This window comes from Protopterus annectens, chromosome 1.part0 (genome assembly GCF_019279795.1).
Source record: "Protopterus annectens isolate FY-2018-M chromosome 1.part0, PAN1.0, whole genome shotgun sequence".
NCBI classification, from domain to species: domain Eukaryota; kingdom Metazoa; phylum Chordata; order Ceratodontiformes; family Protopteridae; genus Protopterus; species Protopterus annectens.
The window spans coordinates 1,177,826,853-1,177,853,963 of record NC_056725.1 but is presented as its reverse complement, the minus strand read 5'-3'; the positions used below and the strand labels follow the sequence as shown (position 1 = coordinate 1,177,853,963).

General features: G+C 38.8%; 1 protein-coding gene across 1 annotated transcript in view; it reads right to left on the bottom strand.

Annotated features, from left to right (window-relative positions):
• The window catches only part of PDSS2 (decaprenyl diphosphate synthase subunit 2), a 1,587,149-nt gene that overhangs the window by 434,968 nt on the left and 1,125,070 nt on the right, over positions 1-27,111 (bottom strand). Inside the window, exon 4 of the mRNA XM_044069781.1 lies at positions 9,498-9,572. Within this exon, the coding sequence (XP_043925716.1) occupies positions 9,498-9,572 (75 nt within the window). The remainder of the gene's footprint in view (positions 1-9,497; positions 9,573-27,111) is intronic.

Sequence of the window (27,111 nt, the reverse complement as noted above, 5' to 3'; positions counted from 1 at the left end):
GCAGATGACATTGTGATCTGTAGTGAGAGTAGGGATCAGGTTGAGGAGACCCTGGAGAGGTGGAGATATGCTTTAGAGAGGAGAGGAATGAAGGTCAGCAGGGCTAAAACAGAATATATGTGTGTAAATGAGAGGGAGGGTAGAGGAATGGTGAGGATGCAGGGAGCAGAGTTGGTAAAGGTGGATGAGTTTAAGTACTTGGGATCAACAGTTCAGTGTAATGGTGAGTGTGGAAGAGAGGTGAAGAAAAGTAAAGGCAGAGTGGAATGGGTGGAGATGAGTGTCAGGAGTGATTTGTGACAGACAGGTACCAGTAAGAGTGAAAGGGAAGGTCTACAAGAGGGTAGTGAGACCAGCTATGTTTGTATGGGTTGGAGACGGTGGCAATGACAAAAAGGCAGGAGTCAGAGCTGGATGTGGCAGAGTTAAAGATGTTAAGATTTGCACTGGGTGTGACTAGGATGGACAGGATTAAAAATCAGTATATTAGAGGGTCAGCTCAGGTTGGACAGTTTGGAGACAAAGCAAGAGAGGCGAGAGAGGGATGCTGGGTATATTGGGAAAAAGATGCTAAGGATGGAGCTGACAGGTAAGAGGAAAAGAGGAAGGCCTAAGATAAGGTTTATGGATGTGGTGAGAGAGGACATGCAGGCGGTTGGTGTGAAACAGCAAGATGCAGAGGACAGGAAGAAATGGCAACAGATGATCCGCTGTGGCGACCCCTAATGGGAACAGCCGAAAGAAGATGATGATTACACACACACACACACACACACACACACACACACACACACACACACACACACACACACACACACACACACACACACACTACTGCAGCCCTCTCTCCTGGCTTGAGTGCCACCATCCCAGATTATCATCTGGAAACCTCCTAGTAACTATTTCACTCTTGCTAATAAATCAAATAATAATAAACACAAATGGCAATGTGTCATTTAGCAGTCCGGTCAGTTAGTGGTGTATGCCAACAGCTTGTCACTTTATAACAATAAATACAGTCTTAGCAGTTATTAAATAAGTAAATAGGTGAGTAGCCTCAAAATTTTCAAAAGTGAACTAATAAAAAATCTTTACTGAGAAAAGAATGAGTTAAGCAGTACAGTTAAATGAAAACTCAACCTGAGAACTAAAAAAAATCTATTTTTCCACTCTATCTCTGTTTTTTCTGAGCTATTTTAAAACCTCAAAATCAATCTGATTGTTTCTTATAGAATTTTAATGTCTTCTGCAAAATGGCTGCCAATGGGGTTAGACATATCAACGTGATCTTATTTTTCTTCAAGCCTTTCCCTTTCCCATAATCCATTTCAAGTCTGCTTTCTATGAGTCATGTTAGACATAAGGAAGTAGATGTGTATTTCCATGACAGTGGCATATAATGGGATTAATGCCAGTCACTGTCATTTTATATGTCTTCTGTAACAGGACTGCTTTTTTATTTCTTGAATGGCCCTCATTTGTGTGTGTATCAGGACTTGTCTTACAGTATACTAAGGAATTATACAGCTGCAACCAAAACAGAAGGAAAATTGCAGGCCTTTGTTCAAAGTATCTTTTTTGTAGTCCAAGATGAAATGACAGCCCCCTCCCCCAGACTTTAGTAAATATGTGATACTTTACAAGAAAAAATATTTTCTGACTTTTCCCTAAATGGCACATACATCTTTCAAGTCATCTTAAGATGTAAAGTAGTAGAGACAACAAAAATTTAAAGCTTAAAGCTTAGCACTTCAATAATGTAATGCTACTTATGCAAATGTGTCAAAAGAAGTGACAATTGTCTTTGAACCATTAAATGATCTAATTGCACTGTTTTGCTATGAAAGTCATGGCTACATTGGAAGCAGCTATGAATCAGTCCAAGTTCTCTTCCTCTCTGCAATAAAGACAATGGAAAACAATTTTACATCTCTTTCTTTTGTTTACAGCAGCCTGAGCTCCTGACATCAGCAAGACTAATTACATGTATAAGATTGCCAGCTGCAGTACCTGACTACAAATTTCTCTGTGTCTGTGGTACGTCATGCAGGTGTAGATAAATTCCTCAGCAAGTTATGTGAGAAGTTAAGCTTAAAAAAGTGGGTGGTCTTTCCCTTCCTTTAATTCCAAGGTGAGGAAATGAAAGTTTTGGTACTTACGTATTATCGCAACCACATTTTCGCGGTTGCAAAACTCACATTCTTCAAGTGACACGAGGGCTTGAAAACAGATTTTTAGGTTTCGCTCATTGTGGTACACATCTTAGCATGCATGTTCACTGCAGGAACTCTCACACTACAAGTGAAACGAGGGCATGACAAAAGATTATGTTTCCGTAATCGTAGAATGTTTCTGAGCATGCATGTTTACAGCAGAAACTTCCCAAAGGCCAAGCAAATGCTACTTAATACAGCCTGTAACGTTTTAGCAGAACTGAATGCTTTTGCACTTTAACATTTTTACTATTTGCAGTTCCAGACAGAATAACTGTATTTCTTCTCCAAACTGGCCACAGATAATACATAGGTACCATTATTTGTAATGATAGACTGCGCTGTTTTTAATGCAAATGCATAAATGTGTAATTCATTTTTAACTGAGCAAATACTACTTTTGAATAGTATGCATTTCTTGATCCACTACAGATGCATCACCATTTTAGTTTAATAAATAGATGAGTAAAGAGGGCTACATTTTGTAGAAATTCTGTAATTACACATTCCATTTGCCATGACAAATCAAGCGTGTGTCTGTAATACACGTTAATCAGAAAGATGATTTTTTTTTAATTGTTTATCTTACTGAAGCTAATGTAAACTTTGTCCTCAGTAAGAAGGACTTTGAATGACTCCTTACAGTGTTTAATGCCCTCCTCTCACTTGAAGTATGTGAATTTCGCAAACGCGAACATGTGATCGCGATAATATGTAAGTATCAAAGTTTTATAAAGTACAAGCAGGTTTCAGGTACCTGCAACCTAAGAATTTGAGTCAAACTGTAGGAGGTGGAGTTCCTTTAACTATACAGACAGAGAGAAAAAAATGCTACAGGAAAACAGAAAATAATCCTTTTAAAAGCAGACTTTCTTTAGCTAATTTTTGAACTAAAGGAACTAATAACCTAAACTGGCTAAATTTTCAGAACTTATCAGATACGGCCAACAGAGGCAGTCACAAGCCACAGGCTGCAGAGTAGTTCTTTTTTTCTTGTATTTCTTCCTTTTTCTTTACGGCTGATATTTCTTTTTTTTCATACAGACTTCATAGATGCAGCAATGCAGGGGTTGTTTTTCTGCACTGAGCTATTTCCTTAGAGAATTTTCTATTTGAGCTTTTACAACTTGTTAGTTCTGATTTGTACAGTATGAGCTTTGCTGTATGCTGCTTTTCGTATTGCTCTTTGATTTTGACAGGGTAAATTTGCTTCTCACTCACCTCACCCTCTTGTTTGCATCCCATCCCGTTATGTGCTTTATCTCTGGTGTTCTGCCACTGCTAAACTTCCAAGCACTGCAGCATCATTTCATTGTACTCATTAATTAGCATCTTTAAACACCCTTCCATCTTATATTCAAGTTTTTATACTTTTCATTCTAGGCAATTTCCTTCTGCTGTTACCCACTGATTGGTGCATCTTTATAAACACATTCAATTTTCTACCCTCAACTTCTTTCCTCTATGCATTTCATGTTTTTTGGAAATTATTGCTTGATTTAATTTTTTACTTTTTGTTTCTAATGATTTTAAGTGCAGCAGTCAAATTACTTACTATAGTACTCATCCTTATTTTAATTAATTCAAACTGCATTTGCAGCTTAGTTAATTTGACCTGCCAACTTTATCTTGCTTATTGTACTTGCATATCTTATCAGCTTCTATCCTCATTCAGCCTGACAAGCAGTTATTTCTCTACTCCTCTTTGGTGTGTGTGTAGCTTGCAGTTGATTGACACAATTATATATACAGTTTCTTGAAATAAATTATCCCTGGCCACTCTCTCTGTTTTGTTTACAAGTTGCAACCATCTCCTAGAGTGGCCCTGCAGACAGCTACCACTTCAAGCCAAAGGGGGATGGGGGTAATGTAAGTAGATTGCCAGGTCTTTCTTCCGAATCACACATGTATGCATTCATACCTACGGACAAATTAGAGTCTCCTGACCCACCTACTGCATGTTTCTGGAAAGTGGGAGGACACTAGAGCTCCCAGGAAAAATCGATATGAACAAAGGTAGGACATGCAGACTCCATCCAGGAGGCACCAAAACAGAGAACTCCTGCTATGAGGCAGCAATGCTATCCAATGTGCCATGCTGCCACTTATACTTTTTTAATACTTTGGGACTGACCACTTTATACAATGCCATTTTAATGTCCTTTATGATAACCATACTGTATCATTTTAACTCTGTATGATAATCATATCTATATTTAGAAGTCTGGTCTATGGCTAAAAAGGGTCCTTGTACAGGTAAGTCCATTTACTCAGTTAACAAATAACCAAATTTGTCTTAGCATGTGCAGTCACGATGATGAGTGTGTCCGTTAATGTTTAATAGCTATGTCAGGCTGGCTCTTCAGTATCATCTTAATGTGGCCATCATTCTTTAATGTGTGCAGCCCAGTGTTTCTGATGTGCACTTACCATGTATGTTAATATCAGATATATCGATTTACATGTAATTCTGTCTATGGAAGGAATATCAGAAAGAAACTTCTAATATTAAAGTTTTGGTCTGTTGTGAGGTCACTAAGATTGGCTGTGATAAGACTGGCCTGTCTTAGGTCTCCAATGGTTGTCATCAGCTCATATCAGATAATTTTTGAAATATCAAGTTAGGAATTTACTGCGGTGGTGGTGCTGCGGTAGCGTTGTCGCCTCACAGCAAGACGTTGTGCCGTTCGATTCTCAGCTAGAGCGTCTTCTGTGTGGAAACATACGTGAATGGGCGTACCTTCATTGAAGGTTGTGCGTCAGGGCTGGCAAACTCGGCACATAAAAAATCTACTGCCAATCATTAGTGGACCGGAGTTCCGCTGTGGCGACCCCTAACTGGGAAAAGCCGAAAGACACAAATCAAGTTAGGAATTCACTTCTATAGCAACACAGAGAAAAGGTATGTAGGCTTGTATAACCAAATTCTTGAGAGCATATCTGTGCCAATGACACTTACGCCAGGAAGAGAGACCACCATGCAGCTGCCAAGGTTTCTAATTCAATCTTAGGGGCGCATACAAAAGCACAGCTTCCACCATGGGGAAATAGTAAGGTCAAGTAATGTCAAATTTCATAAAAGTGTTGTGTGATGGGAATGAGGCAAAGGATGCCTGCTGATGGCCCTCAAAAACAAAGACATTGGTGACCACATCTTCAAAGGGAGAGAGTGACCGGATATAGCTAAGAGACAGATCCTGTTTTTTTTTTTTTTTAATTTTTTTAAATTATTTTTGATCCTCTCAGACCTCATTGACTCCAGCCCAGCCACCATTATCCCAATGTGTACACCAGGTTAACCAGCATTTTCCTACCCCCACCCAAGACTTGCTCCTGGGGGCTTGACCATCTGTGCCTCCATCCAGTGTACGCGTGGGGAGTTACTTTATATTTCCTACATGCTCTTTCTCATCTCTGACCCCCACACTCACTGGCTGTGTCTAAGGGCAACTCTCCTCTTTGGACCCCACCTCCCATTTAAGGAGCATTACCAGCGAGCATCCTCCCCCACAACCATCCCTCCCTGCTGCTCTGTCAGATGCCAAAGCCACTAATCAAACACTGGTCGGCTAGTCTGTAGTTAGGACTTCATCCCTCTAAGCCACCAAAACTACCTATTCCTGGCTTATTTTTGGCATCTGTTTCAGCTTCAGACTTCACCAGAAAAACACAATGTTAAATCCCTAGAGTATGAGGAACTGAAATTCCAGGTTTACTTGGCAAAATATGGAACTTTTCCCATAAATGTTTTGTGCAAACACATGCTACTAGATGTTATTACCCTCTAAAAAGTACAACTCTACTTTTCACAGCATAGTACTGATGTTTTAATACTTGTATATATAAGCAGCAGAAGGGAGAAGACTTTTTGGACAGTGTTCAAATGAAACTCCTTTATCAGACATTAAGTCTTGGTTAAGGCCATCCCAAGTAACATGCAGTGCAACATCACAGTTGGCATCTAAGCAAAGAAAAAAAGGCAAAAGATCTAAGATGGCATTCTTTGGTACGATCACTGGTCTTTCTGCAGAGATGACAATGAAAGCTATTGGAGTTGAATTTTTCTAAAGTTAACCACCAAAATAATAATTAATGCTCTTAAAGTTAGTCACCAAAATAATATAATAATGTTAAGTAGGTGAGACAAAAGAAGTTTAAAAAGGACACCAGACAGATTTGGGTGATGAAAACTCCTATCACTGGATACTGTCGATGGCCTAGAGTGGTCTTAATGGTGGCATTTGCTGTATAATGCTTCCAAAATCATGAAAGAGTCAAGAAAACAACCACCAAAGTCTAAGCACATTTCCTCCACTGAATTACACTTTTTTTTTTGCCACAGCTATCTGTTGACTTTTAACACCCTCCCGGCTAATCATCCAATTCATTCCACATCACCAGGGTAAAGGTCAACCAGGAGAGGTGATCATTCAGACACTCATCGGGGGTCATTTGAGCTTTTCTTCTTTATAGCCCTATCTCCCCATTAATGGCAAGCTATATAGCCAAAGGAGGCAAACAACTGGCAATCTGTTCTGTTCATCCCTCACTTTTGCAAGGGATGCTTCTAGCAAGTAGTCCTACTTCTTTCCCATGAAGCTCAGAAATGGTTCCCTGGTATCAACGATTATATCTATTATTCACTAGGTCATATAATGGGTCTATATCATATGAGCGAATAGGAAAAAATGCGAACGCTTACAATATCATAAGTACCGGACCACGAACTTGCTATTGTGGGAGGGGGCTCCCACACCCCCTGCTAAATATATATTCCAACTCCAAGATTGCACTACAGTGAGGAAAGGGCAAATATTCCATTCTTCACAGTACAGTGATCTCAGAGAAAGCACTTTGAGGTCTGGTACTTTCGAGATAATGAGCATTAGCGGTTTTTCCTATTCGCTCATATGATATAGACCCCATATAAATATGGGGATATTCCTCAAGATTGGAGACATGCGCTTATTAAATCTGTTTTGAAGGGAAAGGAGAGTAGGACAAACCCAGAGTCATACAGACTCTTAAGTCTATTTTCACATTGTGGAAAAATAATGGAGAAGGTAATATTGGATAAGTTATTGCCAAAACTGGATAGGTTGTGACTTAAAACCATATATCAGCATGCATATGTTGAAAACAGATCTATTACCACCTGTAACATGTTGTTCTATAACAATATAATAACATCTATGAATGAAAAATTGTGTTGTGATGTAATTTATATAGATTTAACTTCAGCATTTGACAGGGTCATACACATACCACTGATCGATAAATTAGTACAACTAGGTATTGATGTACTCTTGATAAGATGGATAGCTGGATGGCTTACAAATAGGACATGGCAAGTATCATACAGTAACTGGACAGGTGAAATCCTTGGCTACAGTCAGGGTGTCCCACAGGGCTCTGTCCTAGGCCCTTACTTGTTTAGATTGTATCTTTCAGACGTAACATTTTCATCTGAGGTGGTCTACAGTCTATATGCAGATGACCTGCAGTTGGGTAAACTGATTACAAGTGTTACAGATAAGGCCTGTCTGCAAAATACTTGACTAATTTGATCATTTGGGCAAAAGAGAATAATAAGTTGATAAATACATCAAAAACTAAGCATATGAGGTTTGGTAGGCATAAATTGAAAGGTGAATATTTAGTACAGCACACAGTGATTGAAACTGTAGACTCATTTAAGGAGCTGGGTATATGGGTAGCTTCAGCTATGAGTTTTTCTAATCATATCAACCAATTGAGTAATGACAGTTATAGAACTATAGGTTGTATAAAAAGATTTATAAAGTCTAGGAAATAAAAAAAAATGAAGTCACTGTTTGTTAGTTACATTAGACCGAATCTTGAGTATGGAATAACAATATGGAAACACTATAAGAAAACAAGCATGAATAAACTGGAAAGAGTATACTGGAAATATACCAAGGGTATCCATGGATGTGAGAATTTAAGCTATTATGAAAGACTAAAATATCTGAACTTGTACAGTATCTCTTACAGATATCTAAGGGGAGATCTTATTCAGTTATATAGAGTATTTAGTGATAACTACCTCTGGGAATGTCTGAGGTTATCAAAAAGTACTAGAGAATCATCAGACAACCTGTGTAGAAGATTCTATAGGAATGAGAAGTGTACTAATTGGTTCTCTGACAGAGTAGCTGATGCATGGAACAGACTACCAAATTACATTAAAGCAAGTACTAGATTAGATATTTTTAAGAACAGCCTGTTATACTTATTATGGGAACAAGTGTTTTGGTATAGTGGCAAGCTAGAAGGGCATTAATGCCCTTGCTTGAAATATTTGTACACAATGAGGGAAAATCACCCATGCCCAAGTGCTTGTAACCCTCTCCTCCCCTGTAAGAATTATGTGGCTCTGCCCCTTCATTCCTCTCTCTCCCTGCTTGGGTGCTACAGTGCCAGGGCCACTAATCAAATCCTGGTTGCTTAGGTTGCAGTTAGGCCTCCATCCCTCTGTGTCACAGAACCAGGTACAAGACTTATTTTTAAAGAAACTAAACACCATACTGGAACATGACCAACAAAATCTTATTTTACTTAAATCAGATTGAAATAATCTTTAACACTTTATATGTTTTCTTAAAGCAAAAAAAATGTACAGTTAGCTTCATAAGAGTTAGCCACCCAGATAATAAAACATTAAGCAGATGAGGCAAAATAACCTGAAGAAGGACACTAGGCAGACTTAGGTAATAAAACTGTCAGTGGAATCTGCTGATGGTCACCAGTGGTCATACTGGTAGGATCTACTCCAAAACACTTCCACAAATTATGAATGTCTTAAGGAAACAACCCCCTAAAGTTTAAGAAAGATGTATGAGCTTAGGAAATGAACCACAAACTCTAAATTGAAAAGCAAAAGCTTGTTCTTTATTCTTCTTTTTTAACATAAGCCAAGATGAAAACAATAATTAAGACTTTATATATTTTTGAACTATTTCTAAAATTAGAAATAAAAAAGTGCACATATACAGTCAGATTTACTTTCTTCAAGACCAAAAACAGACAATATTTTTGTTATGCGGAGATACAGTATGCGCCACAAAATACTGAAATGGGTGTATACTACATTTTCATACAGATACTAAACTGTTTCTTACAGCAAAGCGTTCAGTTAATGAAAAGCCTGAGCAGAATACAAATTCAAACTAAAAGAGGCTCCCAAAGGATGTAGCAAAAAGCTTAGCATGATGCACTATGGTAAACTTACTGACAGTAGCACAGATTTTCCAGAGTTCTTACCTCTCCAAGAGAAGCATTTTCATAGTAAATGCCCTGCACCAAATCACATATTGCTGTAGATATTAGTTCCATAACCTTAAAGGAAAAACAAGCAAACATATTAGTGCAGTATACAAAGCAAGACATTTAAAAAAAATATAATTATTATGTAAAACATGAGTTTACCCAGTAGGCATTTGTTATTGTACTTATCGTATCATGAATTCAACCATCTTCTGCCTTCAGGTTTCATTATATTTTGTAATCAGATACACAGACATAGCTTGAAGAAATTAAAACTTGTACATGACAAAGCATGACAAAAATAGTGCCAAGGTTGTGAATTACTCTACAGGATAAGCATATCTTAAAGTTGCCGTTTGTCTGTTGAGTAACTTTTTTTCATTACTTAAACATACAATATCCTATATAATAATTTCCGAAGACACCTAATATCTAGGCTTTGCTTATTATGGTTTTACTTGATTCTGACTGAAAAAAGGTGGTATTTTAGTTTGTATTACTCTTGTAATCCAAGATACAAGGCTAAGGTTGGCAACAGGTCACCAAAGTTCCTGCAGGTTTTTGCTTAAACACCATGGAATGATAATCACTGCTCTAGCTCACCTGTATCCCATCATGTGCTACAGAAAGTGGTGCTCCACAATAAGGCAAGGCTAAAATAACAAAAAAAGGCATTCACCTAACATAAACTGGAGGAAAACACACACACACACACACACACACACACACACACACACACACACACACACACACACATATTAAGTGCCTACTGAAGTCAAGTCTCTATAAAGTACATGGAAAAAAGGCACAGTATGAATATAAATGAAAGCAATTGCCCATCATGCACTGCTTCAAGATTGGTCAGGGTCAAATACAGTTTCAGTTAGTTAATGCACACTCAACTTCTATTTAAGGAATTTAGCTTGAAAGAGCACTGCACAGATCAACCATTTCTCAGCAGACCTCCCAGCTCAACTAAGCAGTACAGCACTTCTTTTCTGAAAAGAATAACAAACTCAGACAAGAGTTTGTGTCAGAGAACAAAATATTGTCTCCCCGTGTATATGGACATTTTCATACAATATTTCAGCAATCACTTATGAATGGCTTTCTTGAGCACAGATTCTTTAACAGTTCAACATTCTTAGATGCGTGCTGCAATCAGCCATGAGACAGGCTGCCAAACCAACAGTTAAAAAAAAAAAAAAAATCTTACTTCACCCCTTAGTAGCTCTCTGTGCTTTACAGAAGAAAACTAGTAATAACATAGTTCTTTTCTCAAGTCACGCTGTCCTCTGAGTAACTGGATCTTAGAGGAAATATTGTAGTAATATGATCCATTGCAGGAACTGAAAGGACAATGCTGCTACAGTATTACCAGATGTGTTGTGTTATTTAACTTGGGAATAGAAAAAATGAAGGGCTTTTTTTGGAAGGTATCAGATAAGTCCCATTCCCAAATCCAGAAGGATTGAGTATCGCCAGCAGGTCTATGAAAGGCTGTAACCCAATGCCTGGCATCAGCTTGTATTACAGTTTATACAAGCAACATCCCGAGATTCTTCTGATGGCTGTGATACTTAATACAGATCAATCACTCACTAAAAAATGTTATGGTTTGTGAAGAAGTCAGAACCCTGAGACGGGCACTGGTAATATGAAGAGGAATTCACGAAGACATTGAGTTTTACTCTAAATGTCAAAGTGATAGCATGAACTTCTAACAACGCATCTGGCTGGGGATAACTAGCTCTTTTCCTCCCTTAAATGAAACCTGAGATGAAACACAAAGCACGGAAGGATTTGATCTCTGCTTTATAACAGTTTAACTAACATTAGGCTGCTTAATTCACATTTGGAAAATACTTTGGGCTCCAACCTACAACTATGCAACATGTAGCATTTTTTAATGATGGAAATTACATGAAGGAAAAAATGTTACTCTTTTACTTAACAATACATGCTTTTGCACATCAGGTTAACAGAACTGTATCTATTTCTTCCCATGAGAAAAGTGTTCACAATGTGATGCAGCATAACAAATACAAGAAATAAACAACATACAACACACAGCATTCTGCAGTTTTAGACCCTGTGTCTACATGTATCAGACAGCAAAATTATAACACAGAAGTGGTTATCAGGAAGGAAAACAACAAGGGATACAGAACCCCTGGCAAGAATCCCTGCAAACAAGCAGTAGCACAAAGGCAAAGCTCAATGGGAGATTTACTTTTTTTCTAATACCACAGGACATCATACAATGCATGCCAATAGTAAAATGTAAAATGTGGCTCACAACATGAGAAAGAAAAATGTGAAGGGACTGTAAGATTACACCTCTAACCTTACCCTCTTCTCAGCTTTCCTCAGTTGAGAAAGGCAACATTAGTGAAGGACACTGTCAGTGGCTGACACAGCTGCATGTCTCTTGCTAAAAGATGAAAACACTGACAGTTCAATTCCGGCACTAGGCCCTTGGATTTATATACTAATATAGACTCTGCAATACAGTATGGGGATCCTGCATTTCCACAGTCCTTTTCTTCCATGAAGATATTAAACCAAGGTTCCATCTGCCTGATTTGCAGGAAAAGCTAATAGATGTCAAAGACTTCATATACCTGACAAACCAAAAATGATGTGCTTTAAAGCAGTAATTAAGATCAATAAGCAACAAGCACAACTATATGTAAAATGCTACACTGAGAAAAATCATGTATGTGTGGGGTGGGGGTGATGGAAGTAGTAGTGGGGAGGTCCCAGTGCCCCTTCCCCTAGTCCTAGTCCTTAGAAATAGAGAGAAAGGTCTCCCATGAAACAGTGCAGCAAGACCAATGACATCAGTGTCCACTAAAATGTAATAAAATTTTATTGGAGCCCTAATCCACCAAGCAGTAAGAACTGTGTAAAACATTATCATCCATTCCTGTATTCTAATACTGAGTTGTCCAATATGCAAGATGTCAATACAAAGACTCAGCTTTGCATATAAGGATTAAAGAAGACAAGGTCATATAGCATGGCTAGAATTCAGATAACCTTGCACCTAGCCACAAGGGGTAGCTGTGACAAAGCCAACAGCTGGAAGGGCTTGCTGTACTGTAGTTCAAGAAACATTCTGAAGCATACACGTTACTTGTGATTAGCTCCACCTAATGGCAAAAGGCATGATAAAAATACTAATACAACTACAAAAAAAAAATAATATTACAAAAGTAAAAAAGCTAATTGCAGTCATGTAGCAATACTATTATGCATGTACAGCTCAGCAATGCATGATAAGACTTCCAGTGTGCAACACAATTTTCCACAGGAAGCACGGAGAACAGCCTAATTAGCTATAGTGGCTCTTTGAGGCTACAGTAAGTTACAGCAACTGATTTTCTACAAAGATCAACTTTTATACTGCTTAACAATCCATACACTGACCTGCTCAGGTACCCATGCCCTAGCTTGAAAACAGCATCATGTCTTGTTAACAGGGGGAGAATCACCTGCTAAGCAAGGAAAGAGCTAAATTCCCTAATTAATTATTCATGAGAGCCCTATCCGAAGACCTTTTTTTGTATTCCATTTTTATGGTTAAGCATACTGGGAGAGCACCAAAGTACAGGCTAATGCCAGGCTACTCTCAGACATTTCTGAATCCAGCCTTGTATCTGTCTGGAGCTGATACAATGCAAGTTAAATTCATTTTCTTCCCAAGAGTGAATTAAGTGCTTTGCTCACTTGTTTTCTTTAACATGATGTTTTACCACACAATATGGTAAGCAAAGCTGATTTTCTTGTGTAAAATTACTGTGACAACTTGTACCAAAGGTAATAGAAATGGTAGAAATTTCTAGACTGAGGAGGAGCTTTTTTGATCATACAATGATGTGTAGATCAGAAAATGGTTATGTTGCAGAGTTATTGAAACCCATTATTGTAGAAGAAATTAAGTCAGTGCTATCTGAGAAAGCCATGAATAACTTCCCCTTTCCTAACAGGATTTTCTTAAGTGCTCAAACGTTAGGGCAGGAGAAGCAACTGATTTTTTTTTTTTGGGGGGGGTTCAGATGACCAAGTGTTACTATAAAGGGAACGTCCCTCTCCTTAGAAATAGGCTATAATTCTGGTTATATCAATAGAAGGGGAATAATTCTGTGATGCCTTCCTCCTACAGACTGATGCCAGTACGGAATGGAATTCTAAGTTGTTACGGCTGTATTAGTGAAAAGGTTAGTGAGAATTATACCAGTCTTAATTCATCAGTATCAATGTGGGCTTGTGTGGGGGGACGCAGCAGAACTCCAGTGATTATAGATATGAGTATACATGGCAAGATCCTTCTGATATTCAACACACATGCAGACAATATATTTGACAGAGTCAGATGGCCATTCTTATCTGCAGTTTTGAATAAGGTGGGATTTCCAAATAAGTTGACAAACCTTCTTTGCAAAAATGTATAAAGGTTCATCAGCCCAAATGAAGCTTTTAGCATAATTATCTGAAATGTTTCAGCTTACTCTGGGTACTCATTAGGCCTGTTCCCTGTCAGCCTCTCTTTTTGCACTATATCTTGAACCTTTGTCACAGTACAGCAAAAGGTCTGAGCTACGGAAGAATATGTGGGCTTGGCAACAACTTACATTGCCTTTGTTTGTGGAAGATATTCTGACAACCCTAGCAAATCCAAACAGAGCTGAGTAATTTGTTTTGTACGCTAGTCATATTTAGCAGATTAGCAGGCTATACAAATCGTATCATTTAAGCAATTATATAATAACAGAAAGTGAAGACTATGGGGTAGTGAAGTTATACATCTTTGGTTAACTGTACAAGACAGACAGCTGAAGAATTTATTTTGGAGATGGGGCAATATGGATAACCCTTTTATTTACTAGCACCAATTATGGAAAGATGACTGCATAACAGGATGGGAAAGAATCCAAAACAAATTTGAAGTACAATAGAGTTAGGGAACTACAATGCAAGGTTGAGTAACAGATGTGAAAAGACTTAAAAATCAAAAGGCTAGTAATATTTAGAACACAAAGATGCAGGAATGATTAAGTAAGGCAAATAAATTACAAAGCTATTGAAAAAAAAAAATGTGTGGCTGGCAGAGCATAAAAGTCATTACTCGAGTTTTAGAGAACTGGAAATGAATAAGTGATGGACTAATTTATTACATTTTCCAAGTCCAGAAGCATAATTTGGGTATCCAGTGTTCAGGTATGCTATAAAGTCTTGCAGTTTTTTGTGTATTTGCTATGAAGTGTCTATTCAGATATTGTTATACTCCTGCTAGCTTACAACAAATATTCCCCAATACATACGATGAAAGGTGGATGTATGGCACTGTAATAAACGGACAAGATTTGTATTCTTTGAGCTTAACTATGTTCAGAAACTTTTAATGCTGGACCCTCACACTTATTAAAGGCAGTGTTTGATAGGCTATAATGAGGTATACTTTCTGGGGGAGGTAAAGGATGTTGTAAATACAATGCACAGATATTGTACATAAATTAGCCATTTGAGGTCTGAGACATTACCAACACAATCTGAGAAACATAGTAAGTATATTGGCTGATACAGAAGAATAACCAATAAAGGGGAAAGTCAGGCAGGCTTTTTTAAATAAATGGATGCCAAGAATACAATATCAAGACAAACACAGTGAGAGGCAGATAGAAGGAGAATAGTGAAGGCCAATTTTTCAAAGGTGGATGGCCTTCTCTGCACTCCTACGTTCCTTTATAAATTACAGGTGATGAGTGCTAACATAATGAGTTTATACATGATACATTATTTATTACTTGTGAAGTTAGAAAAGCTCCTCCAAGAGACTGTGGGACATAGAGCTTTAAACAATATACTAAATAACATTTAAACTTTCTGGAAAAAATCCTGCGTCACAAAGAAAAAAATGGCATTGATTAAAAGTTTAATGTTCCCCCAATAAGATGGGAGGATGGGTCACATGCTGACGTTTGTTACTTGACTTACAATGTTATTGCTTTGTCAGTGATATGAAAAAATGTTGCATGTCTAGAAAATATAAATTTTTTATTTTTTAACCATCTTTACTAATTCATCACATTCTAATTCCCAACATGAGTTCACATACATTACTAGAAAATGAAACCTTAACAGTTTCCATTATTAACATCATTGTAGAGTACATGCTTTCGAACATTTTTTCATTTAGTCCAACATTACATAAATTGCTATCCTGTCTTCCCTTAAATATCACTCCTCCTCCTTTGCATTATTTTGCATGCATTGTTTACACAAATTCCAGTTATTTCTATAAAATTTGCTCTTCCCACCTCCAGTTATTTTATCTCCTTTACAATATTCAAAACTTACATCACTGTTGGGTTTAGATTGTGATTTCTGTTTTCTAGCAACTGCTTTCTGGCATCCAGAGGCATTAAACTCAGTAAGGCCTCATTATGTTTAAGTAATTCAGATCCTATTAGATCAGCGTTGTAAACACTGGCTCTAGGAGGTTGATCACATTGGCCTAGGGTGATGTGACATCCTGAACCCATGTAAGTAAGAATGGAGAAAATGTGTTAATGATGATGATCCTAACTCAGAAAAATTACTGCCTTAGTTACTATATCTGTTGACCAACATTTCTCTCAAAGTACTCTGTAGGGAATTTTTTAAACCTAAAAACCTGTTCTACCCCCCCCACCCATTTTTCTCCTTTTGATCAGTGGTGCTCAACGTCCGGCCCGCCACACAACGCCATCTGGCCCCCAGAGAGCAACCAAAAAATGAAAAAAAAAAAGGCGAAAAAATTATATGCCTTACTCCAGTCATGCAAACTTTCCAGCACATGCTTACTTACCTAACTGACTGTAGTTGTGCACACCTCTAATTTTAGCCGCTGAAATAACTATTCTTTCTTGTTTATAACTTGTAGCTCGTAAACAAAAGTAACTTTTTGCAAGAGTTTGTAATAAGTCATGGCTGCAATCCAGAATAAAGTTAAATGCAAAGTTGATGTAGAAACAGGCAATTTCATGGCTGCTGTCTTAAGTAAAAATGCCACTCACCTGGACCTATTGTCAATTCATAACGACTTACTGTTTTGAGGTGGCCCGCAGATGCATTAAGAATTCATGTAGTGGCCCTCCCCACAAAAAGGTTGTGCACCACTGCTTTAGATCCTCAGCATTTGCTATCTTCCTTAGGAAAAATCCTTTGAAATCAACTTGGGGTATAAAAACATCTATATTTTTGGTAGTACTTTGGTCACTAGCAAACTATCAAACAGTATGAAACCAGGACTCCCACTCCCTGTTTTATCCTAAACATTTTGATATCCTGCTGAATCTCATCATTTCCTTACTAACCTTCTCATTATAGTATCCACAAAGAAGATCCTTTTGCTGCCATCTAATTATGAACTTTCAAGAATTTTACTCTGCCTTTTATCTTTTTTAATACTATGCTAACAAGGTCAATGTTGTGCTTTGGCATTCTGAACTCTGTGTGGACACTTTACAAGAGCTGTGAACAGCTTAAAATAAGCTTTGAACACGCAGAATAATTAAGAACATTTTAGATAGTACAGCATTGCATATTACTCTTTGAGATAGTACAGCGTATATCCATACAAGAACGTGTCAGTTTTAAAATTCTTTTTTTTTGTCTGTACAGATTACTTTATAGTGCGTGGAGCACTGAGTACCTCTAAACTGTACAGATTTTCACAGAATGTCCAGATTTTTGCCTTGTATTTTTGTTCTATTTCTCATAAAATTGTGGTCTTCTGGCAAGTCTTTGGCAAATTACTGAAGGTTGAAGTCAGAAAATAATGACAGTCATGTGAGTTTCAGACTTCATACTCATCAGAAAATTTATGTTAATGCAAACCCTGTTATTCTATCAATTTTCGAAGCTTGAAAGAACAACATTTAAAAAGTGTCCCTATTTTGGGGCCTTTGTCCCCCATCACTGATGGTTTTGTCCAGATTTCTTGCTTTAAGAGGTTCAGAGGTATGGCTGAGACTGTGCTCTGATATCAGAAAAAATGTGAGGCTCAATCATAACAGCAATTGCTTGGGGCAGTGCTTAACAACTGTTAACCCCCACACACACACAATCACTATTATACTTGAGCTCCCCCCCCACACAATCACTGTAACACTTGAGTCTCGTGTTAGGGACTAACAATGCACAGTACTATTTGGCAAAGAACAGCAGCAGAAGGTAAAACATATATGCTTGATGTGCAGTCTCTCAATTGTCCCGGAGTTTGTCACATATTTTTGTTCTGTCTCGTGTATTTTTTGATTTTCTGGTAAATCCCTGAGGATTACAGCTAGTTAATAACAACAAAAATTAGAGGCATTAGAATTTTGTACTTCTTATTGTTCAGAAAATATGTGAATAACAGCAATATTTGAAACTGTCCCTGATTTTGATCCTTTTCACCCCATTATTTTTGGATTCATCCAAATTTCTTAAACAAAGAAGCTAAGAGGCGTGCTGCTGTCTGTTCCACAATGCCAAGTGCTTTATCAGCTTTGAAAGACAGTAAAACATTTAGCAATCCTATATATTTTTCCCTATAACTGGTAATATGTGGAGCAGATAAAGCTGCATGCACTACAAAGAATTATGCTTGTGCCTCGATGATCATAGTCCTTGTCATGTGTGAGAATACAAACTGGAAATTCACCCACACCAATATAAATGTAAAAAAATTTATTGTGAACAAGCGCTTTCACGTGTACCAAGATGTAAGCTAAAACCAAGTAATTGATCAATTAGCTTAATTATCTAAACCTAACCATGTGAATAAAATCATCTAATTAAACAAACCAAGCACTGGCAAGTACTATTATTCATGTTAGAGATAGATGAAATATATAAATACTAAAAACAGAACCAACAAAGCTCAAACAGTTAAATGATGATGAAAACTCCAAACTTGAAAACAAAAACAGGTAATTAAATCATAAACTATGTGTCTTAAGAACTCTTATTCAACCCAGTGACTGAATAAAATATAATATATAAAAAACTCTATGTCCTATATCCTATATATATATGATGATATGCAAAAATGAAGAGAGGTGAGAATACAATAAAAAAAATAAAAAAAAAATAAAAATAAAAAAAAAAAATAAATATCTAATATGTGTTGGCAATGGCATAAAATTACTACCCTTCCTTTTAAACTCTAAAACTCTATTACATGAATTATCAGTAAAAGTGAAAACCTAGCTTATGTATAAATCTAAAATAAAATATATAAAATTATATACAGTGTAAAACAACAATGTGTTCTCGACATGGATGCCTAGATTCACCTTTTGAGCTTTGCTCTCGCTGTGAATTTCTTGAAATCTGAGTTTTGAGCACATAAAAATGTGTGCTCCATGTTGTGCATTATCGTGATTACTATATAATGACCATAGATAGGAAGGCAAAGGATAAGTTACCAGGAGCAAAGATTTTACTTTGGTGAACATTACTCAGTAAAAAATAACGAAGAAGAGAAAATATAGTTCTTTTTCATTTAATGCAAAAAAAGGACTATATCTAAATATTTTTTCTTAGCGAAGCTGCTCATTAAATGTTAACTGCTCCTTAAATTTGGCCTCCTATACCCCATTACAGTTTATGCTACTGCTCCCACTGTTCAGAAGCTGTGTGCGTGTGTATATGTGTGTGTGTTTGTATATATATAATATATATATATATATATATATATATTTATATACATATACATATACATACATACACACACACACACACAGACACACACACATATATATGTGTGTGTGTGTGTGTGTGTATAAGCATATATGTGTGTGTATCACACACACACAGTCAAGATGCAGCACTCCACAGAGCCAGTGTTTCAATCTTTGCACGGTGTTCCTTCTTTCCTTGTAGTTGTGCAACCATGAAGTATATTTAGGTCAGGGAATGTATGGGATGAAGACCCCTGCACAGAGGATACTAAGGGTCTGCCCCCCCCAAACAATATATCTTGAGCAGTAGGATTCTTTTTGGTGGCTAGTGGTATTGATCATTTATGATGAACTAGTTACGACTCCAGGACTTGGAAGTGCAGTAGTCGTAGGGGAAGCATTTTAAGGTTGCTTCAAATGAGGTACGTAAAATATATGTCAAGAAGTAATTCAATTACAAATCATAATCCAACCGTAGTCAAAGAACAATGAAACCTGGAATGCTGCTTTAATGTACAAGTGAATATAATCATATCACCTCTAGGGAAATATTTATCACACTTATTACTGTATCCACAATGCTCTGTTTGTTTGTGTCTTTCGGCTTTTCCCGGTTAGGGGTCGCCACAGCGGAACTCCGGTCCGCTAATGATTGGCAGTTGATTTTTATGTACCAGCTTGCCAGGCCTGACGCACAACCTTCAACGAAAGTACGCCCATTCACACATGTCTCCACGCAGAAGACGCTCTAGATGAGAATTGAACCGGACAGCGTCTTACTGTGAGGCGACAATGCTACCGCAGCACCACCACCGTCCACAATGCTCTGTATACCGCTAAAATGCAGCTATGCTGTACCTTCCAGCAGTCTGGTTTCTTAGTACCAGTGCATTATTAATGATCTACACATTGCTTTGCATTTGCAAGCCACTGGTTTGAAGCACTTTTTTTTCCCTGGGGAAAATCTGCATATATCTCATGACAATGTGAAAAAAGTGAAATTTGTAAATTTCATTGTACATCTCTGAGAAGTCTGTTTTCTTCCATGCCTATCTGCCAGGTAAAAACAACAGTCATAGAAAGGGCCAATGTATTTGCACATTCCTGAACGGTGCAACTGTGAGCCTCTGATGTTTTCTGTACACTTATCCACATTGACTGCAATATAACAGCAACAGAATTTATCTGTCCAATTCCCAAAAGAACAACATCTGACACGAAAAAAAAGGTGCTGCGGAAATTTAAGCTGTTCCAGTCTGCAAAAGGCATGCAGTTGGGCAAGAAATGTAGGCATCATGAAGTAACAAGAAAAGTAAATACTTCAATATCACATCACATAGCGGAAAGCATGTTTAGAGTTTCATTAATGATACTGCAAAAAATAAATAATCCCATTAGTGGCCTAGAACCACAGATGTCATATGAATAATAAACCCACACAAATGCTATAACATATTGATTTGTGGATTAAATCCATGAGATTAAGCCAGTACCAAACTGTCGTGGATGACTTCTATTAAGTGTCCTTAACTAAGCTGTGTAGCGTGCCTGTATTAATATCAGCAATCACAGACCGTCATTGGATTTCTGACAAAACTGAGTGAAGGGTAGTACAGACATTTTTTGTAGATAAGCACATATCTAGTTTAACATGAGATATACAAAATGACAGGGATACCATTATTTAAAAGAAACAAGTGGAGCAACAGTTAGCGCATTTATGAAATACAACATATACAAAGAAAACTAGTGTTTCAAATGTTTCTAACAGCAGCAAAGCACAAGGCAGACCCTTTATAGATACTTGTTTAAAATTACATGTAATAGGAACAATGAATAGTGAAGCACTCCTTTTAGTGGTTTCACAAACAAGGCTATGATTTACTTAAAAAGGTAAATAAATCTCAAGGGAAAATAGCCTGATGATATACTTTATGCTACCATTCAAAGCACACAGAGTCTTACCACAAAAAATGCATCTTCTGCTGTACTTAAAGTACAGATTTTTAGCACAGAAAACTCAAATATGAAACATTTCTTTATGTGATATTTTCACCATGTAGCACTCGTGCACTTTGTGACAGTTTAAGCTGTTCCTACATAACAGTAAGAAAACTACATTTAAAATAATAATGTATCAGCCTACACTATTCAGACAAGTCAGTAACACATAGCAACAGCAGGGTTAGTGTTATCCTTAGAAAAACAAAAGTTAAACACTGCAGTATATTACACTTGCTTTTTCACTGCCGTCACACAGGACTTGGTTTCTCACATCTGTTTCTGGCTAACAGGCCTTGTGTCCACAGCATGAATTATTTTTTGCTGAAAAGTGACTTGCTATTCCTATAAAGTGCAGGTAAGGATTTATGTGTATTGTGTGTGTGTGTGTGTGTGTGTGTGTGTGTGTGTGTGTGTGTGTCCAAGCTTGAACATCTTGCTGTGCACATCTGGGCTGTGTCCGAGAAGATGGACCAAAAAGCAGATGATGTGGCCATAGATCTGGTGGAATGAGCCTTAGGCAGTTTAGGTAGTGTCAATTATTCTTATTCACAAAAGAAATGCAATCAGTGAGTCACTTATCTAAGGTTACTTTAGATACTGCTTTGTCCAATTTAGCTTTGTAAAAAGAAACAAACAATTGGTCTGATTTTCTGAAATCTTTAGTTCTGTGAATGTAAAATCTAAGTTGTTTATGGAAATCCAACAGATACAGCATGTATTCTCCCTTCTTGGAAAAACTCTGAAAGAAAATGGGTAGACTGATGGACTGGTTGATAGTTGTCACTGATGGCACCTTGGGTCAGAAGGAAGGGTTTGTCCGAAGGGATACCCTGTCCTTATGAAAAATCAGATACGGTGGCTGGGATGAAAGTACATGGAGCTCTGATACTCGTCTAGCCAATGTTATGGTGACCAGGAAGAGTTTTCATTGATAAGAACTTTAAGTCTACCTTGGCTGAAGGCTTAAAGGGGGGTTGGGTCAAAGATTACAGATGTACTGTTAAGTCCCATGGAGGAGTGGGTCCTTAACAGGAGCTTGAAGAAAAAGATACCTGTAAGAAAAGCCTAACATAATCTCAGACAAGCCAAACAAGAATAGTTTTCAACTAAGTGAAAATTAAAATGGCACCAAGTTGGACCTTAACTATCGAGTAACTAGATACATTACTGAAAATGGAAGCAAGGAAGTCAAGGACAGCTGGGATAGGTGTTGAAAAGGAGTCTGTCTCTGAAGGTCTCACACAAAAAGCCTTTTCCATCTGTTCTTATAAATCTTTTTGGTAGAAACTTTCTGGGATGTCAGGATGTGATGAACTGGGGAAAAAAGCCTGGGGTTTCTAGCCATCATTGGAAATGGAGAAACCATGCAGTCAATTTGAGGGTTTGTATATCCAGGTGAGGTAACCCGGATGGGGAAACAGAATATCCCGAGAAGGATCCAACATCCAGGGAGGGTGAACTAGTTGAAGTCATAGGAAGGGGAATGACAGGTGAGCCCACAGGAAGGGGAACCCCACTTGTTGAGACTAGAATGCTGCAATGAGGATTACCTTTGCACTTCCGACAAAATGCTTTCTCTAGAAGGGGTAAGGGGGGAAAGGCATATCGGAGACCGGGGGGGGGCAATCATGAATCAGAGTTTCTCAGTGACTCCCTCTCTGGGGAGATCACAGCAAAGTACTGCTGCACTTGGAATTGATGGGAGAAGCAAACAGGTTGCAACATGGTCGGCTCCAGTGGCAAAATATCATTTCCATCATTGAATGGTTGATGGACCACTCGTGAGGAAGTAAAATGGACCTGCTCAGTTTGTCTGCTAGCATGCTGGACTTCCCATGAATAAGCATTGCCAATAGAAAGCGGCCAGAAGAGATCACCCATCACCATACTCTCTCGACATAGGGGATAGCAATAGCCCACCCCCCAGTTTGTTGATGTACCAGATCACTGACATGTTGTCCATCTGAACAGCAAACATCGCTAATAGGACTGCTCTCATTTCTAGGATACTGATGTGAAGACTGACGTCCAATTGAGACCATATGCCTTGCACCATCCTTCCCAAGTATTACCCTCCCCATTGGGAGGCATTTGTTGTCACTGTGGCCTTTAACATAGGAAGAATAAAAGGGTGGCCCAGAGAAACAACTTCTGTGTGATTCCACCAGGATATGTGTTGTTTGCAAGTATTTGTAATTCGAATAGTTGCAGTCAAAGGGTGATGCCCTATTAACCATTGTACCGCAAGAGTCCACGGGTCTATATTGAATTAGCGAACACTTAGGAAAGCAAACGCTAATTCACTGACCCCTTTTAAGCAAAAGCTTACAATCCCGAACACCCGAACAACAATTTTTTTCCACAGGGCAAAAAATCACTGGGCCGGTTTCGGGAGTTTCCCTAGGAAAAAAAATCATTGTTCCAGGTGTTCGAGATTTTAAGCTTTCACTTAAAAATGGTCGATGAATTAGCGTTAACTTTTCTAAGCGTTCGCTAATTCAATATAGACCCAGGTCCACTGTAGTACTCGCATGTAAAATCTTGCTAAACGTAGCAGAAATATAGACGCTGCCATTGATATGAGAAGCTGTAATACCAGCCTGGCTGGAGAGGAAGGGAGAGAGAGAATGTGTTACGCTTGGTTGCATAGACTGATTAGCCTTGCCTGTGGTAAGCTTGTGATCTGTGTCACTATATCCAGAGGAGCACCAATAAATGTCAGGGCTTGATTAGGGAACAGCTGAGATGTGGTGTAGTTCACTGTGATGCCCAGTTGAGGACACAGATGAAGCAAGTACTCCCTGGCCTGAATCAATAGAGGCTTGAAGCATAAAGGAGCCAGTCATCTAGTTAAGGAAATACACTGAATGCATGCAGTCTCAAGTGAGCTGCGACCACTGCTATGCACTTGGCGAACACCCTGGGGGATGTGGTGAAACCAAAGGGCAGGATTCTGAAATGATAGTTACTTGCTCTCAGTTGGAAACAGAGATATCTCCTGGAGCACCTGTGTATCTTGATATAATAGTATGTGTCCTGGAGGTCTAAAGAGCACATCCAATCATTCTTATGCAACAGTGGCTGTATGGAATGAGCCATGACCATCCAGAACTTCAAGTAAATTGATTCAGATTACATAGATCTAGAATTGGTCTTAGGTCCCCTGTCTTCTTTGGCACTAAAAAGAATCTTGAATAGGTTATGGATCCTTGTTGGTCTTGGGGGACCACTTGTATGACTATTTTTCTCACCGGTTTTTCTATTTCTATGGCGACTTCTTTGCTTTGACTGGGTGGAACATTGCAAATTATTTTATTCCTTTGGGAAGATAGGAGGAAAAATGGTATGTAATAACCTCTAAATATTATTCTGCACACCAAAATATCATTGCTAATGGCTGTCCAGGTTTCTGGATACAGAGAAAAGCACCCCCTGACTACTTCCAGAGTGCAGTAGTCAGGCAACCCTTCAGGGGGGCTAAAATGGCTTCTCAAAAAAAAAACCTCTGAAGCCCTGATGTTGCAAGCCACCTCTGCCATGAGTGCAATGTCTTCCATTAGAGTTCCCTCCTCTGCCGTAGGAGTGCTGGGAAGACCTTTGCATCTTTTGGAACCACATCTTTCTACCTCCTCTCTGGTTCTGGGAGAAAGTCCTTTGAGGAGGTAGAAAAGCATATTCCTATGGCAAATAACATCTTCCCATCCTGCTCACTCCTAGAGAGAGTCTCCTTCACCTCAAGGCCAAACAGAAGGATCCATCAAAAGGAGCACTGATGAATAACCTCATGAAAAGCTCCACAAAGTCACAGAGATGCATGCAGGCATGCCTTCTTACAACAATTCCTGAACCTGCGGCTCTTGAAGCTCCCTCTTACGCATGAGAAATTAACCTCTGTGACCCATCCAATAGGGAATGGAGAGTTGTCAGTTGCGAAAAAAAATGTCTTCTTGTCCTCTACAGACATGGACTTTGAAAGGGTATTGGAAAACTCCTTGATCAATTCCCTCTGAAATCTCGTAATGTGTGCAAAATAGTTCAGTGACTTGAGGGCAAAGGTAACGGAAGTGTAGAAACATTTCCCAAATCTGTACAACACCCTGGACTCTCTGTTTGGTGGCAGGACAGAAGAACTCTGTTCAGCGAGTTTTTTCTTGGTGGCTGCTGCTACCACCATAGCTTCCATTGGGGGACCCTTGCTCCAAAGGGTCCTATTCTTTGATGCAATGAAGTGCTTATCTGGCCTCTAGGGGATGGGCCTCCATGACTTCCAGATCCTTCCAAGCTTGGCTGAAGATGAAGTCCACCATCTCATCCACCAGGGGCACTACCCAAGATGTACCTGAGTCAGCACCAAAAGTCACGAGAAACACTGACTCCTACTGGGGGAGGGGGTGTTGGAAGACCAACCACCTTTCTGTCTCAAAAGTTTGAGTATTTCACCAAATAAGTCCTCATGGGGTGATCTGAGGGACCATTCCCCTTAATCAAAGTCAGTGTCTTCGATTATGAATTCCTGGGGGAAGTCTACATGCCTCATTTTACATGTACGCTTCTGAGGATGTTCTCCAATAGGGGGTTCCAGGGAGGACTTGGAAGTGCCAGCAGAGTCCTGAATGAGGACCATCTCCAGGCTTGACTGGACCGGCTGTCCAGATTTCACAGGATGAAAAGATGCAGGATCCACAGTAGACAGCTTTGGAGGGGGTGGACCTGAGGGAAGTCAAGAATGTCATGGAGGTGGAAAATGCTGTCTCCTCTACTTCAAGGGATGAAACTATGGTAGAACCAAGTCCCAGCCTGGTAGGACCTGAAGCCACCTGTGCAGAACGGAACCCAATACCTCCGGGATCCTGCCTCAATGCAGAGGTTGGAGCCAAGTTGTCCAGCACCGTGACACCCAAGAGGAAAGGACAGCTCTGAAAACATCAGAGTCTAAACCAAACCCCTGGATCTGGTGCCAAACACTACATATCTGAGATCCTTCAAGCTCTGACAAAGTCAGGGCCATCCAGATCAGTGGAGGTGTTGGAGTTGTTGAAGGCTAAGCCTTTGGATCTGGGACAGACAAGCTTGGAATTCTTGGGTATGTAGGCTCCAAAATCCGTGGACGGATCACAGTAGGAGTTATAAGCTGGGGTTGTACTGTAGGTAGGCTCATGGATCTGATGGGAGATGGACAAGGGATAACTCACAATTGAATCTGAGTTCTGAGAAACTTCCTAATCATCCTGCCCACATCTGCTTCTGTTAGATTCTTAGACTGACCTGAGGGATGAAGAGGTTGAGGGTGGATGGGATACCCTTCCTACAAGAATGGTGAGCGCATCCTCAAATTAACAGGCTCCGGACAGACCTCTGATCTTGCCTGAGGGGATTCTGACTTGGCTTGAGTCAGATCTAATGGTTTTGGCTTTGACAGGGTTGGATTTGAAATAATAGTCAGATCTGAAGCTCTCAAGATTTTCTCGGGTGGAGTTGAGCCTGAAGAAGAATGGGGAAAGTGATGTGAGGATGCATCCTTGAATCTTTAATTTTGTCAGCTGCATCTCCCTATGTAGGCTACAAAGATTTCATGGATGAAGAGGGAGCTCCAGATGAAGAGGAAGAAGGGGAGGAAAATAATCTTTTCAAAATCAGTTTGTTTTTATGCTCTACCAGAACCCTCTGATTAAATCCAGTACAGATATCACAAACAGTAGAAAGATGGTCATCTTTCATGACTCCTGCAATAACGAGTTCATGGACTGCTGAAATCTTAATAGTCTGCAGTGTATGTCTACAAATAGCCTTTTCCTTGCTCGCTGCTGTTTTTCTGGAATGTTAGTTTTCAGCAATTCCAGTTAGTGGCATGCACACTACTTTCAGACTCTCTGTCTGTTGCTTGGTCCCTTTTT